At 45.2% G+C, this 17,500-nt stretch overlaps 1 protein-coding gene across 8 annotated transcripts in view; it reads right to left on the bottom strand.

Annotated features, from left to right (window-relative positions):
* Positions 1-3,657: 3,657 nt before the first annotated feature.
* LOC147017248 (protein FAM135A-like) overlaps positions 3,658-17,500 on the bottom strand; it is a 105,074-nt gene continuing 91,231 nt past the window's right edge. For all 8 annotated transcript variants that reach the window (XM_085846702.1, XM_085846705.1, XM_085846701.1 and 5 more), the window contains 2 exons: positions 4,134-4,225; positions 3,658-3,795 (listed from right to left, as the gene is read on the bottom strand). In XM_085846702.1, coding sequence (XP_085702828.1) covers positions 3,673-3,795; positions 4,134-4,225 — 215 coding nt within the window. In that variant the 3' untranslated portion in view covers positions 3,658-3,672. The remainder of the gene's footprint in view (positions 3,796-4,133; positions 4,226-17,500) is intronic.

Raw genomic sequence — 17,500 nt, 5'->3', positions numbered from 1 at the left:
CTATAGAGGTCCCTTTCAGTGCACAAAATTTTGAAGGTCAAGGTCAAAGGTCAAGGTCACTTTGTCGCAAATCAGGGGAGTCGACGAAACCCTTATTTTTTGAGTAATTTTGATCGGCTAGTCTTCAAACTTCATGGGAATATAGTTCATGGTCTGGCGCTCATCTGATTAATTTTTGGTGGCGATTGGCCTTGACCTTCATGGTTAGCACCTCAGGTCAAACATATTTGACCCCAAGGTCAAATTTTCAAGTTTTAGGAACCATATCGTGTAGTACCTCAAATTGAACACCTCGATGAGTGCTTTCTAGATATGTCAAGCTTGAGACATTATGACGTCATTTGGTGACGTTATGAGGCAAACGCATATTTTTCATAGTTACTCTGTAGAACGATTCTCATCGGAATCTCTCGTAGGCAGATATTCCTTAAGGAGTCGCTCCTGGTGGATAGCAGCTCTGTTCACCTCAGTGTGACCTTAAAGAAGTCACACGTGGTCACCTTTTGGCAAGATATGGGTCACCCTGCGGGTGACATTGGTTTTTTATTTCTGTTCTATCTTTTATTTAAAACAAACAGCATCTCAACAACCACGCCATCCTCACCACAGCGCCAACCACACTATAACCATGCCACCTCCACCATCTATGCTACCACATCTTCGCCACTCGCCATTCAGTAGGCCCTGTGCGGTTACGATCTCCGGGAACAAACAAAAACCAACAACGATGCTCGGGGGTTTTCCCGCATGTTTTTCCCGTCAAAATTCTCCGCGCTCGGTGTGGGGGAGGTGCGATCCGAGCAGGGGTCAAAGGTCATGTAAAGGAGGGGTCTGATTTTGGGGGAATAATTCCCTGGCTCTGAGCCAAGACTGACGGCCCCGGCCCCGGCCCCCGCACGGCGTGGGGTGGAGGGGAACCGAGAGGTCACGCCCCCCTTCGAGAGGCTTCTCCAAGAAGCTCGAAGGGAGACGGGGCCGAAAACGGGGCGGAGCGAAGGGCGGAGCCCCACGCTACAAAAGGCGGACAGGACGGACCTTGAGTAGTGATTGGTCGAGTGGTTGGTTGAGGGTTGGCCTTCATGTTGGTCTTCTGGTTCATGGTCGTCTTCTGGTTCGAGTTGCGAGCTTGTTGTTCCTGCCTTGCTTCTTTGATCCGTGCGCGAGCGCGGAAAACAGCACCGAACAAACCCCGTCCGTTTCCGCAAAACCCCGTCCGTACCGTCGTGCGGACCACACGAGCGACACGCGGTACCAGCTCGCGGACCACGCCGGAGGGGCTCGGAGTTGCGGTCGCAAAAGGAGGACTCGACGCTATCAGGGAAGTCACACTTCCATTTTCTTTTGGGGTTTGGTGTAAATGTCTATGGGTGGCGCCGTCCATCAAGTTGTATTGTTTTAAGTGTTGCCGTGTGTTCGCGTATTCGGTCGTAGCTCTGCATTGTTGTTGTTTTAGATTGATATATGTGCATTTCTGATTCTGTTGGCTGTATATGTGTGCTCTGTGTCTGTGTGAATAAAGTGCTTGTGTGAACTTGTTCCCCGTTTCGCTGTGTTCTTCCCTTTGTTGAATCTCCATCTTGCTTCACGTAACGGGTTCGTCGTGGGCTTAATACGCCCGATAATTAATCGGAACCGTCGAGGCCGACGATAACACCGCTCGGTTATCCCGATAGTATGGAACGGATCGCTTAAGCGGCCCGTGTCCGGAGTCGACCTGCGGCGAGGTGCGATCGCCCGGTTTACCATCCGCGTCGGTACTTAGGTAGGTCGAGTTTGGCGAACAACCCTATCCCACGCGGGTGGCCGATTGGCACGATCGTGGTGAGGCCGAAAGGCCCACCCATGACTAGCTCCCGGCGTTAGTCCGAGAAGGTCACGACAGAATTGTCCGTCCGGTGGGCGACGTGCCGCGATTCGAGTCACGTGGCCGATCGCACACCGGCGGGCGCGAATTCGCAACAATATATATATATATGTATATATATATGTATATATGTATATATGTATATATGTATATATGTATATATGTATATATGTATATATGTATATATGTATGTGTATGTGTATGTGTATGTGTATATATATATATATATGTATATGTGTATATGTATATATATATATATATATGTGTATGTGTATGTGTATGTGTATGTGTATGTGTATGTGTATGTGTATGTGTATGTGTGTGTATGTGTATGTATGTATGTGTATGTGTGTGTATGTATGTGTATGTGTATGTATGTATGTGTATGTATGTGTATGTGTATGTGTATGTGTATGTGTATGTGTATGTGTATGTGTATGTGTATGTGTATGTGTATGTGTGTGTGTATGTGTATGTGTATGTGTATGCGTATGTGTATGTGTGTGTGTGTATGTGTGTGTGTATGTGTGTATGTGTGTGTATGTATGTATGTATGTATGTATGTATGTGTATGTGTATGTGTATATATATATATATATATATATATATATATATATATATATATATATATATATATATATATATATATATATATATATATATATATATATATATATATATATATATATATATATATATATATATATATATATATATATATATATATATATATATATATATATATATATATATATATATATATATATACCTGGTGTTGGCGCAGTGGTTAGGGCAGCGGCTTGGGATCCAAAAGGTCCTGAGTTCAAGCCCCGTTGGTCCACTGAATTAATACACCAGGGGGTTGACTCAGCCTGTCATCCTTCCGAGGTCGGCGAAATGAGTACCAGTATACTGGGCCGGTGTATACCCCGGTTAAAATAGGTATACCATATCCCTGTGTCGTAAGAGGCGACCAGGGTTGCGACAGGAAGGGCATCCGGCGTAAAACATGTGCCAAATCACTATGCGGATCATACGGATGATCCGCTGTGGCGACCCCTATCGGGAGCAGCCAAAAGAAGAAGAAGAGAAGATATATATATATATATATATATATATATATATATATATATATATATATATATATATATATATATATATATATATATTATATACATTCACATGTCTAACCACCCACAGACCCTGAGACACATTAAGATGACACCACAAAGACACTTCAACGACATCCTCCAACACATTCCCCCACTAATTGACGACTATGGCAAAATATACCATCCAGGGGCGCCGTGGAGGATTTTCGGTGTGGACTCAAGGAAAATTGTATTTTATAGATACACATGCAAAATAAATGCTTCAAAATTCGAAACAAATTTTTTTTTTTCAAAAAAACAATGTTCTTGTTAAGGTTTTTTTGAAATGAAGAAATCACTGTCTCTGCATACTGACACACAAAAACAGACTTCCATTTAAACAGACACAAAAAAAAATCTCCCCCACCCCAAATAAAATATAAAATTTCTGACCTCCATACCCTATTTATTGAGGGGAAACCAGCATTTTTACTGTTACTGTTTAATGATTCTGGAAAACCAGCATTTTTGGTTTTGGCCTCGTAAGTGGAAATGTGCATTCTTGACAACTTATAGAGGAAAAAAAAAAATACATCTTCATATTTTTACAACATCAACCTTTTAAACCAATTTGTGGCACAATGTTGCAGAAGAAAATGCAACACAAGAAAGACAAGGAGAGAAATTAAAATGATAAGCAAGGAGGTTTGGAAAGCTTCAAGCACCATCACCTAATAAATACCTGATCTTGGACAGCGAGAGGTTGTAAATCTGTACATACTGTACAATTTCCTCGAGTAGGCGGTCAGTCATGGTCTCAAAGTCTGCAAAGGTGTCACCCTGACATGCCCCGCGGTGCCCCAGGACATAGACATAGGGAAAAATCCAGATCAGATGTGAAGCAATTGTAGATGACAGCATTGCAAAGGCATTGTTAAACTCACAAAATGAACGATGTTATATGGGAGTCAAAGAATGCCAAAGGTATTTCAGATTTTCAAGGGAAACCTATAAAAAAACGGCCAAGGCAAGCAAGTTGCGAAGATAAATAATGACGTCATAATCCTGGATAAGAACCGAGCCAGTGAAAATGGCAGCAAGAACAGCAGTGGGATGGAAACAAATGGTCATGCACAAAGATTTTTTTTAAAATGCCCGTCAGGCCGTGCAGATTATACCTGATTGCGTTCCGACATGAGGAAGTCAATCTTTGCTTTTGGCAGCCCTAGCTCGATGAAGGTTTTGACGAGCCGCAGGTCAGCACTGTTTCCTGTGCGGTGCACAGAGACCAGAAAAGCATTGCAAGAACTACCTCATCGACAAATTCCTCACAAACAGTCCAAATCTTCACAATAATAATGAAATAATTAAATCCAATCACTTCTGCATTAGCTTCATGTGTACACTAATTCCTCACTCAACAATGGTCTGGTTAACCTAGTTTCATTATATCTTATCTCGCTGATACAAAAAGGAACATATATCCTTTTAACATTGTGATGTTCCCTATTGCTTTGTTTGCCAGCAGATCACAGCGAACAGCTTTGTGTCATGTAGACATAGAGGCGTATGTACACGCTGAACAGTTGTATCACACCATTCTGATGTTGTTTGAAGCGTGATTCCTTATAAAGATGAGTCAAAAACACTAAATAACTGATAGCAGTGAGTCTGGTAGTAAGAAAACAAGAAAAAGTATTAGTTGAGACAATACATTGGAGATTTTACAGCGTTTTGATGCTGGAGAACAAGCAGTTGATATGGGGAGAGTGCTGAGGCTGTCCCATTAACTCCACCACTCGCTCATTCAGCCCACCCACCTCTGCAAACACCATCCACACCCATCACTAATGAGTGCTATCTTATTATTCCCACGCTTTCGAAGAAAAGCGGAAATATTGTGATTGTCTCCGCCGTCCGTCTGTCTTACCCTGTAACTCCTCCTACACCGTTTGAAATAGGAACTTGAAACTTTGGGACATAGTAGATATATGTATGGGGAAGTGCACAACACTTTCAGATTTTTGATATGACCCCGAGGGGCCGGGCCAGAGGGGTTGGGGTCATGGGAGTCGATTAAAAAAAAAATTGTCTTGTAGCTTTTTTTTTAAGTGTATTTACCATTGTACATGGTAAATTCTTTCATAAAGAACTTACTTATGTGGCCCCCATAAGTGACAAACAGTCACAGGTTTTACTGTATTTATCTAATTGATTATGAATAATTATAAATATTATACACAGTTCATTCCTATGATTAAATTGGTGCACAGTTCTATATTGCTGGACAGTGTTAAATTAATGTTTCATGAAATGTTGACATGCTTGCAATGACTTCTGATTTAGTAAACATCGTTTGGTCATAAAGCACATCAAATATAAAAGAATAGTCAATCCAATTTGCAAGATAAAATTTCACCAAGCATTAATGGGACAAAGCAGTGCGCGCATGAATATGCGATGGTGTGCCATCGACAACGTAGTTCTAGTTTAAATTGATTTTATATTTTAAAACATTTTATTTTAAAACTAACAGAGCCTACCCGTCGCTTCACTAGGACAAAATTAGTCGTCCTGTTTGCCAAAAATTGTTATATTGGTCACTTTGCAGACTGAAAACAGCCTCTGAGGTGTCCCTAGCCCCCCCCTCCCTTTTCCTCTCGTTCATCCTAATGTCTATTCCCGCTATAAATGTCTCACACATGATGACAGGCTTTGACAATACTGGCGGAAAGTGGACGCAGTGACGCGCTGCTCCGGCACATGCTCCCAAACCTGACCTGACGTGACGTGATGTGATCTTGTGGGTCTTTTGGTCCTCTTGGTTCCTCAGGGTATTTTGGGTCATCTTGGTCTTTTGAGTCTCCTGGGTATGTTGGTCCTCAGATTATTTTCAGTCCTCAGGGTCTTATTGGTAGTCAGGCACCTTTGGGTCATCTGGGTGTATTGGGTCTCCGTCGTCTTTTGGGTCATCATGGTCTTTTGACTCCTCGTGGATCTTTGGGTCATCTGGGTCTTTGTGCTCTTTTGGGTCCTCGAGGACTTTTAGGTCATCTGAGACTTTCTTTTTTTTTGCATACAATGTTGAGGCTCGACTGAAAGTGAACGCACAGAACGTACAACAAGGGGGGGAAGAGACAAGAGGGGCGGGAGAGGGAAGGATAAAACAGTGGGGAACTGAGACATGAGGACATCTGTGGAAGGGAGAGAGATGGGGCAGGGTACATAGCTTAAACAAGATAGACACGACAGGGACTTTCAGAAAGGAAAGCAATGAATTTGAATGAGGTGGGTTTGCGGTGGATTAAAGGGGGTAGAAAAGATCATAGTTTTGGATGGGGGAAGATAAAAGATGGTGCTGAACAGCTGTTTTGGAGACCTTGAGGGAAGCATGGAATTGAAGAGTGTGTGAGAGCTTGTTCCAAAGGTGGGGGGGGGGGGGGGAGAGAAATGAAAGTGTGAAGATGAGCAGTGATTCTTGATTTTGGTAGTTTAACCAGAAGGGGGTTGCTGGTGGACCTTGAGCGCCCTGCGGAAATATGGGGGGGGACATTGTACATGTGTCTCTATCACAGACAGAGCGGGTGGGGGGACATATCACAGACAGAGCGGGTGGGGGGGGGGAGGCCAGCAAGGAGACAGTAGAAGACAAAGACCACCGACCTGCCTGCGGTGAAAAAGTGAGAAGCCCAAAGACTCTGCCTCATCGAGGGAGATACCAATGATCCTAAATGCCTTGGTTTCCACAGCGTGAAGCTGAGAAATGTGAGAGGCAGGAGCACCAGCCCAGAGAAGAGAGCAGTACTCAGTCAGGCTGCGGACAAAAACCTTGCATGTGGTCAGGAGCTCAGGTGTGCCAAGGAAGGACCTTGCATGACGGAGGATGCCCAGTCGACGGCTGGCTTTGGAGGCCAGCTTGGAAATGTGGCTTTCCCAGGAAAGATCATGGCAGATAGTGAGACCCAGAAGCTTGAATGAAAGGGGTTCTTCAAGAGGATTGTTGAGAAAGTAAATGGGGGGGGGGGGGGGGTTCCAGATGGTCCTTTCGGAGAGACATAGTGAGAGTGAGATTTGTCAGGATTGAAAGACATGTTCCACATGTTGGACCAGCTTGTGACTTAAATCCAGATTTGCAGAGAGTAAAGAAGCTGCTGCTTTCTGATCTGAGGGATGACAGATGGTATGGCAGAGGGTGGAGACATCAGCAAAGAGATAAAGAGGATTTTCCAGAGAGTCAGAGAGATCATTGACGAAAACCAGAAAAAGAACAGGGCCCAGAACACTGCCTTGAGGAACTCCAGCCAGGACAGGAAGAGGGGATGCGAGAACTCCATGAAGGGCCACACGTTGGCAGCAACAGGAGAGGAAGTCTGCGAGCCATGAGTGGAGATGTCCGTCGATACCATAGGAAGAGATTTTGGAGAGCATGGCAGGGTTCCAGACTATCAAAATCACGTGATATGTCTCGGGAGATGGCTCTGATTTCATGTCTGGCATTGAGGATCTCCATCCATTGTTGGGAGAGTAGAAGCAGCATATCCAGGGTAGAGTGACAAGTTCTGAATCCAACTTGATGATTGGAAATCAAGCCATTGGAGAAGAGGAAGGATTTAATGTCTGAAGCGAAGATGGATTCCATAACCTTGCTGATGATTGTGAGTAGGCCGATTGGTCTGTCATTGCAGGGATCTGTTTTTGCAACTTTTTTATGCAGAGCGGTAATGTTTACTGATTTCCAAGCAGATGGCAGATGACCTTGAGCAAATGAGATGGTGAATAGATCAGAGAGAGGGTGAGCAAGAGCAGCAGAGCAGGTTTTTAGGACACGTGGGCTGATGCCATCTGGACCTGTTGGAGAATCCGAGTCGAGGTTTGACAGCAAGCTCTCCACCTTGGCAAGAGAAAAGGACAGAGAGTCCTGGGACAGCTGGGTTAGACTGGGTAAGGTGGATACAGAAAGCGATGCATTTGGGACACAAGATTTGGAAGCAAACACTGAGTTTAAGCATTCAGCCATTTCACGTGCAGTGACAGCTGTGCGGCCCTTTGAGGTTAGGGAGGGGATGGAGGGGGAAAATACACCAGAAACAGACCTAACGTTCTCGGGTTTTGGTTATTTTTGGTCTTCGGGTTTTTTGTGTCCTTGGGGTCTTAAAGGGTATTTAACGGTCGAAGGGGTCTCAGCAGCCTCAAGGGTCAAAAAGTACATTCCAATAGTACGTATTATTCGACCTACGTGTCTGAATTCAGGGTGAAATTGACATTCAAACAGCAAGTCATTATAGACATGCAGTCACACGGCTTCATGGGCGGACTTATAATGTTTTTAGTTCTTGTATATCTCTACTTATTTGTAATGGTGCAGGAAGACAAACGTGAATGAGGAACACTTTATAAGCAAAGGAAATTTGTAAATTGTAATACCCTTTGCCACCACCACCAGGTGGCAGCACATGGTACACATTTACATCGAGAATTTATGCATCCCCGCATGAGGCTGTGGACACATAGCATATGTTGCTCCCACACAAAGTTGTATTTTTCCCCGAGTTTAGAGTTTGTAACCTAAAAGATGTTGCCATGAATAAGGAACAAAGAAACAAAAAGAAAGAAAAATAAAAGGAAAGCCACAGAGAATAACAATGGAATATATATATATATATATATATATATATATATATATATATATATATATATATATATATATATATATATATATATATATATATATAAATGTATATATATATATATATATATATATATATATATATATATATTGTTACGGCTGTGGAAATTTGCAATACACCAGAAAGGTCCTTAAGTTAATTATATCGATAAGTTAATGTGTAGTTAGTCCACACCCGTTGTTTGGAGGAAATATGTGTGATTCATCCGGACTGCGACGCTTTGAGTTACCCATTTTTCTTTATCTGTCATTATTTTGGACCAATCACCCCCCAACTACCAAATCGCCACCACCAACACCCCCAAACAACTACAACAAACCGTCACTACCTTCACCTCCACAACCCCACCCCGCAAGCATCGCCACACCCCCATTCTCAAACGACGCCCGCCAACAACCAAACCACCACAGCAAACCCCCCACCACCTTCGCCTTTCTCCTTCCACAACCATCAACCACACCACCTGTCAACACCGAACGTCGTGCTGCCCAGGGCCCGTTCGGTGATTGTTGCCGAACGCGTCGAGTCGCGAGTACAAATGGATGCCTTTACGGGAGAAGAAATCTGATCAGGGGAGGTTCACGCTCCCTTTTCCTCCGTCCAATGGGCGAGCATCGGGCGGTGTGGCCCCGCCCCCAAGCGCGATGAATGTGGATTCCTTTTAGGAGGAAATTCGGATCAAGAGAGGCTCACGCCCCTTTTTGCCCGACCAATGGCTGTACATCGGGTGGTGTGGCCCTGCCTCCAAGCGCGATTTGATCCGCGAATTTACATACACGCTCCTCCCCCGGTCTATAAAGACGCGAGCACAAGGCGACTCGTGGCTGGTCGAGTGAAGACGGAGGTCGTCATCGAGGTTGTCGTTGTTGGGTCGTGGTTGAGGTCGTGGAGTCTGAGTCGTGTGTTTGCGGGGATCAGACAGCGAAGGGGACGGAGCTCGGAGTTGAGGTCGAGAGACGAGTCGCGGAGTGAAGCAGGGATGCGGAAGACGGCTCAGGGGCGAGAGTTCACCGGAGTCGGTGCGGTCCCAAGGCCCCGCTAGCGGGACGGAGCGTCCGCCATTCCCCTCTCTCCACCTCGAGCATCAACAATTCCCCCCATCCCCGCTGAGATAGCACCAGTAACTCCGTCCGTTCCCCACCCCAACCGTGGTGTCGACCGACCAACACGTGCCTGCGCAATGCACGCCTAAAGGAGCTCACCAACCACGCCAGGGGCACGGAGTCAGGCATGTTAAGGCCCAGTCACACCTTGACGTTTTAGCCAACGTATGCCGATTTTTGAAAAAATTTTCTAAAACGCTGGCACACGTTGAATACGTTATGGGTAAGTTTTGATAACATTGAGAGCACGCTGAAAAACACTGCCATACGTCGTTGTACGCTGGCTTTAAACGTTGTACTTTTCGGTTGTCCTCAAATTTTTGCATGCTTGAAATTTCACGACGTATGCCGGCGTATGACTCACACGTTCCGCTACGCTGGCCACAAGTTGTATGCACGGTCTGCGATCGTTGACAGACGGCAACACATGCTACTTGTAAGTTAATCATAAGTTGAGACACGCCGAGGTAATGTTTAGCGTACCCAAAACTTATTTCTAACCTATGATTAACGTGTTGTTGGCACATTACGCGATCGTTGCCACACGTCGACAGACGTTACTTTTAAGTTACTCATAGGCTGAAAGACGTCGGTATAATGGATCGTCTTTGCGTCAGCGTCCACGGCCACGGCCAGGACACTTATTTGCAGCATTCTTCAAACTTTTCTTCGGCATGACGAGGATGTTCACACTTCGATGTTTAGCTTGGCTATGATTCCAATTGTCCATCGGCAGCATCTATTTAAAATAGTCGAGTTTGAGCGTTTTAACATGTTCAGAAGAAACGCTTCAAATTTCCAAACCCCAGCGTCAAAAAACAAAGGCGAGTGACAGCAATTTAAATCGTTCATTGTAAACAATGAAAATAGCTGAGTGGTACCGTTTAAAAGTCGTTGAGTGTAAAAAAAATCCAATTGTTGAGCGCAAGCGTCTACTTTCAATAGTGGAGATGCAGCCATTTAAATCGTTGAGTGGCAGCCTATGAATAGCAAACCCCACGTCACCGGCAAAGATAAACTGCCGCACGATATGGATAAGTTAGGCTATCGTTGGGCATAGTTTGTGAACGCCGGCTACACGATAATTATTCGTTGGTATACCGTATCTATAAGTTATCGAAGCGCTCTATGCACATTATTAGTTCATTGTGCATTTGTCCAACCCGTTATGAATAGACCTAAATCGTAAAAACAAGCCATAGTTCATTGTTGAAAAAGCCCCATAAAAAAATAGCTGCGAAGAACTTCGAACAATGGTGCAAAGATGTCTCCTACCCGTGGACACGCGGACGCAAGGAGGATCCATCATAACCCACACCCTCCCCCTCACACTCACCTACTACTGCCAACATGAACAAACTACTACTAATACTAATACTAATACTGATACTGTTACTGCTGACATGGACATTGACTCAAAAAGGACTCGAAAACACTGTTGGGTTCCCCTTTTATGAACACCATTTTTATATACCAATTCCCAAAATCGCTGGGAACACGTCTTTATATGGCAGTTGTAAGTTAGAAACACGTTCATTTATTTTTTTGTCGACCGGAAGACGTCATTGGAATACGTCTACATACGTCAATGTGTGTTGGGACTACGTGAAGAATTGGTTCAAAGCACGTCAAACATAAGTTAGAAATAAGTTTCGCGTAAAAAAGACATTACCGCGACGTGTTTCGACTTATGAGTAGCTTATAAGTAGCCTTTGTGGACGTGTGTAAGCGTCCGCATATTGTGTGTACAACTTATCCCCATCGCATGCGGAACGTGTGTCATACGCCAAGTACGTCGTAAAATTTTGAACATGTTTAAAATTTCTTGACGTACTCTACTTACTACGACATATAATAGCATACTTTAGCGTTCTACTCACGTATACCAAACTTACTCACACCGTATTTGACGTGCCCCAACGTTTTAGACACATTTTTTAGGTTGGCATACGCTGGCAAGATCGCCAAGGTGTGACTGCGATGTTGACACTTCCATTTCTACGGCAGTTATGATTCGAATCGTTGTGCGTCAGCCTTTTAATAGGCTACGTCACGACATCGTCGGCGATGCGTGCAACGCGCTATGCCTAAGTTAGACTATCGTTGGGCATAGGTTGTGGAGGCCGACAACAGGTTCAGCATTCGTTGGTATAAGTTATCTATAACACAACGAAACGTTCTGTGTCCGTTACTAATGCGTTATACATAAGACCAAGTCGCTATGAATACGTCCGAATCTTTAAAAAAAAAAACATCAAAAGTTCAACGTAAGCCAGCGTTTTACATAAATTTTAATACGCTGCCATCGCTGGCTAAAACGTCAAGGTGTGACTGGGCCTTTACACTGACATTGCGGCAAGCCCGCAATCGTGCCACGAGGGCGCGGCTAAGACCCCTTCGGTCTTGTGGACCTGGCCGCTCACCCAGGTCCCACGTACATTTGGTCCACGGACCTGTCTGCCCCCTTGCCTATGAGGGTGGCTATTATTTGCCTTTTGTGTAAATGTGTGTGTGGCGCCAGTATTTTAAGTCAACCTGAATAAGTGCTTGTACATTGCTTTATTCGGTTGAAGCTCTGTGTTGCTTTCATTGCTTTGACTGTTATATGTGCATTCTTACTGTATGGCTGTGAATACGTGCTTGCCTTGTGTGTGTGTGAAATAAAAGTGCTTATTAAATTGTGACCCGTTTCGTTGCGTCCTTTCCTTCGTTTGAAAGTTCCATCTTGCATCACGGAAGGGATTGGTAGTGTGTTCAGAAACCCAGTAAGTAATCTGAACCGTCGAGGTCAGGGATAACTCCGCTCGGTTATCCCCTCAGCACGGAACGAGCCGCTTAAGCGGTTCATGTCCGGAGCCGACCTGCGGCGTGGTACAACTACTCAGTACGCTACCCGCGCGGGTACTTAGGTATATCGACATTCGGCGATTCACCCTATTTCGCACGGGTAGAATGCGGACTGGGTTGTGGTGAGGTTAAACCCCTACCCGTGACTGGCTCTTGGCGGTAGTTCCAGGAGGGTCACGACTGAATTGTCTGTCCGGTTGGCGACGCGGCTGCTATTAGAGTTGCGAGGCCGATCGCACGCCGGGCGGACCAGAATTCGTAACAATATATATACACACACACACACACACACACACACACACACACACACACACACACACACACACACACACACACACACACACACACACACACACACACACACACACACACACATACACACACACACACACACACACACACACACACACACACACACACACACACACACAGTAGGGAGAACAAGTATTTGATACACTGCCGATTTTGCAGGTTTTCCCACTTACAAAGCACGTAGAGGTCTGTAATTTTTATCATAGGTGCACTTCAACTGTGAAAGACGGAATCCAAAACAAAAATCCTGAAAATCACATTGTATGATTTTTAAATAATTAATTTGCATTTTATTGCATGAAATAAGTATTTGATTACCTACCAACCAGAAAGAATTCTGGCACTCACAGACCTGTTAGTTTTGTCTTTAAGAAGCCCTCCCATTCCCCACTCATTACCTGTATTAACTGCATCTGTTTAAACTCGTTATCTGCATAAAAGACAGCTGTCCACACTCAATCAATCAGAGTCCAACCTCTCCACAATGGGCAAGACCAGAGAGCTGTCTAAGAACATCAGGGCCAAAATTGTAGACTTGCACAAGGCGGGGATGGGCTACAGGACAATAGGCAAGCAGCTTGGTGAGAAGGCAATAACTGTTGGCGCAATTATTAGAAAATGGAAGAAGTTCAAGATAGCAGTCAATCTCCCTCGGTCTGGGGCTCCATGCAAGATCTCACCTCGTGGAGCCTCAATGATCATGAGAAAGGTGAGGGATCAGCCCAGAACTGCATGGCAGGACCTGGTCAATGACCTGAAGAGAGCTGGGACCACAGGTATCAAAGAAAACCATAAGTAACACACTACGCCGTCATGGATTAAAATCCTGCAGCGCACGCAAGGTCCCTCTGCTCAAGCCAGCTCATGTCCAGGCCCGTCTGAAGTTTGCCAACGACCATCTGGATGATCCAGTGGAGGAATGGGAGTAGGTCATGCGGTCTGATGAGACCAAAATAGAGCTTTTTGGTTTAAACTCCACTCGCCGTGTTTGGAGGAAGAAGAAGGATGAGTACAATCCCAAGAACACCATCCCAACCATGAAGCATGGAGGTGGAAACATCATTCTTTGGGATGCTTTTCTGCAAAGGGGACAGGACGACTGCACCGTATTGAGGGGAGGATGGATGGGGCAATGTATCGCGAGATCTTGGCCAACAATCTCCTTCCCTCAACAAGAGCATTGAAGATGGGGTATGGCTGGGTCTTCCAGCATGACAACGACCCGAAACACAGCCAGGGCAACTAACGAGTGGCTCTGTAAGAAGCATCTCAAGGTCCTGGAGTGGCCTTGCCAGTCTCCAGACCTGAACCCAATAGAAAATATTTGGAGAGGCTGAAAGTCTGTGTTGCCCAGCGATAGCCCCAAGACCTGAAGGATCTGGAGAAGATCTGTATGGAAGAGTTAGGCCGTGGGCTGTCCGCCGCTATCGTTCCCTTTCGTTCCGTGAAAAGGGTGCGACTTATTTTCACTCCCAATTTGGTCTAAATGATATTTGCTGTAACATGTAAAAAGTTCTCCATGTGAACAACGCCCAAGTCTGAGCATTAATTAGAAGTTACACGCACTATTTTTCAAAGTGTAATCGGCGATTAACTGCATACGTTGGCCGAGAAGTCGGCCAGCTGGCGTAGCAATATCAGCTGCAACCAATCAGCAGCCGTATTTTTGAAAACACGGGTACTACTTGTACTGTCATGGCAGCTTCCACGTCGGCCTTAACTTAGTGATGTCCCGAGCACAATCCCAGGAGAAGTCGCCTTCATGGTGTGTTTTGCATCTGTCATCGGTGCAAGAACAGAATGTATGTCCATTTCCTGAGGTTAGATGGGGTAAATATCGCGAGTGCTTGGGAAAATGGCTACATTTACCCGGGGAAAGGGGTGACATCGCCCGGTCGCGTTATCACAGCCATGCTGGCATTGGCTTCACCAACATTCCACCGAGTGCTGGTTACCATCCGACGTGCTACAGACGGTTGACCGATAAAAAGAGACGGCTTGCGAGTAAGAAACGATGCTTGCACGCTTTTGAGGGAGCCACTGAAGTATCTGCAGTAGATGCTTCTGTTCAAAAGCCTGGTGTGCTGTCATCACCAAAGAAGAGTCTGCGATCAAGATCGGCATTGCAAATCTCTTCACAAGGCCATATCCTCCCACGTATTTGCATTGTTTCAAGAAAGAGTCACGTTATCTTAACTGAGTCCATGGGCCAAAGCGTGATAAACTAGTTAAAGCTGAAACACTCACAGCAGGAACGTACCGAGCTATTTGTTATGAGCTAAATCAAATTTGATCATTTTGATTTGCAATTCTGTCTGTGTACGACAAGTTTGTTGAAGAGCAAAGGAAGTTTCATCCCACCTTCGATTTCTGGACGTCACACTTGGAGATGGTGACTCTATTGCTCCTTTTCATTCGAGCCCCTCGGGAATCCAACTGGGAGCTCCATCTCGCTGCAACCAGATCTATGTTGCCATGGTTTTTTTTCGTACGATCGAGTACATTATTCCCGATATTTGACGGCTTATTGGGTTGAAATGATTGGCCTTCCGGAGACCCATCCTCAGTGCTATGCCGAACTTCGTGAACGTGGTCAGTGGACAGTCCAACGACAAGACCAACATGGTTTTGCCTCTATAGCTTGCGACCAGGCTATCGAGCAGACTGTCAACCGCGATTCGAAAACACCAACAGGAATCACCAACTTCAGCCTTGATAGAGCAGCCGTTCACCACTGGATCCTTTCACAGAATGAACGTGCAGCTATAACCCGACAATGTCAGACCCTAGCGGGTAGTCATTCTGAATCACGTCGTCGGAAGGATTTGGATACAGCTCGTACAATAAGGGATGAGAGACACAAACAAAACCTCATGTCTACCACCACCTCAATGATGGATCCTTTCGATCCGAAAGCTGACTTGGTAAGCATTAGTTCTGGGATCATTGCAAGCCCCACTGTGAAGCATGATTTCCTCAATGCCTATGAAGCCGGTGAGCATTTACTCTGTGGTTTTATGGAATCCCGCTTGTTGACGAACACTGTCGATTTCTACTCCATCCTCAAGGGTCAGAAGCTCAAAGCTTTTACTGCACAAGTGAAAAGTACTTCGAGGGTAACATCTAAGAAAGAAATTACCCTGAAAGCTGATCGTAATTTGTTCGGACGACTGCTGATCATTGGTCAGACACGGAAACTCGACATGCGAGAGGTACTTTCATATTCGCTAAGTCCTGTCTCGCTTCCCCTTGCCAGTGCGGATGGTAGTCTTGCAAAAACCAATAAATCCGTGTTGATGGATTTGATGGAGCATAGGGTAGACAATGTCCTTGCTCTTTCAATGCCTCACGACCCTGCTGTTATAGTCAATGGCATGGCTGTGATTCAGGGACTTGTCCGTATACCGGAGACATTTCTCAACCTGGCTCAAAATATCCAAGCTGCCCTCATTAAAATAATGGTGAGTTTTGGCAGCTCTAGGATTGATTTTGTGTGTGATCGATACCCTGGCATCTCAATCAAAAATGCTGAGCATTCTCGACGAAGTACCCAAGGTACTTAAGTGTAACTAGATTGTTGTACGGCCCCGATCAAAAAGTCCCAAGTCAGTGGAAGAAGTTTCTCGCCAGTGGTAAGAATAAAGAAGCACTGATTGATTTTCTCTTCATCACTTGGCGGTCAACCAGTATGCCTAACCTAGGGTGCGATTACAGCATTTATGTGACACATTCTGACCAGTGTCACGTGCTGAAAGCGATATCAAGTGAGATATGTGTACAGTTAGTGGATGAGTTGCAGTGCGATCACGAGGAAGCGGACACCCGCCTCATGCTCCATGCAAAGCACGCCGGTTCCAGCTACCGTGATATTGTCATTCACAGTCCCGATACTGACGTCACAGTGATCGCTGTTGCACTCGGTGCACAAATACAGGCAAATTTGTTTTTTTCAACTGGCGTGAAAAATCGCGCCCGTGTGATTGACATTGGACGCATCAGAAGTAACTTGGGGGAGGAATTGTCTCAGGCTCTCGTTGGATTTCACATCCTGACCGGATGCGACTCGACAAGTTGTTTTTATAGAATGTTATCCGTAAAGGAAAAAAGAAGACCTTTTCAGCCATGTCCAAAAACGAGACTTTCGTGCGAGGCTGGGGTCCGATTTCAATATAGCAGCAAAAACCGTGATTTCATTGGTGAGGTTCGTTTGTGCTATTTACGGTCAAGAGTCGGCAGCGGATGTGAATGACACAAGATACAGAGTATTTTGTTTGGCTTCGTCACCAGGAGAACAGTCTATGCCACCTACAAATGACACCCTGTACCAATGTATTCTGCGTGCTCACTATCTAGCCGCCATACATAGACGGGCGCTATCCCCCTTGATCAATGCTCCTACTCCATTTGGCTATGGCTGGCGAATGACAGGGGACGAATTGTCAATTCTGTGGATGACACAGGACCCTGCCCCAGAAATGATCTTGCAGGTAGTCAACTGCGCCTGTAAAATGTCAAACTGCAAAACAGGACAGTGTTCGTGTCACTCCTCTACGTTGTCCTGCACAGATGTATGCAAGTGTCGGAATTGTGAGAATA

The sequence above is a fragment of the Eptatretus burgeri genome, chromosome 11 (genome assembly GCF_056783735.1).
Source record: "Eptatretus burgeri isolate ZD-2024b chromosome 11, Ebu_testis_v1, whole genome shotgun sequence".
Lineage (NCBI taxonomy): Eukaryota > Metazoa > Chordata > Myxini > Myxiniformes > Myxinidae > Eptatretus > Eptatretus burgeri.
Note: the sequence above shows the minus strand (reverse complement) of the source record. Positions and strands in the feature narration are given on the sequence as shown.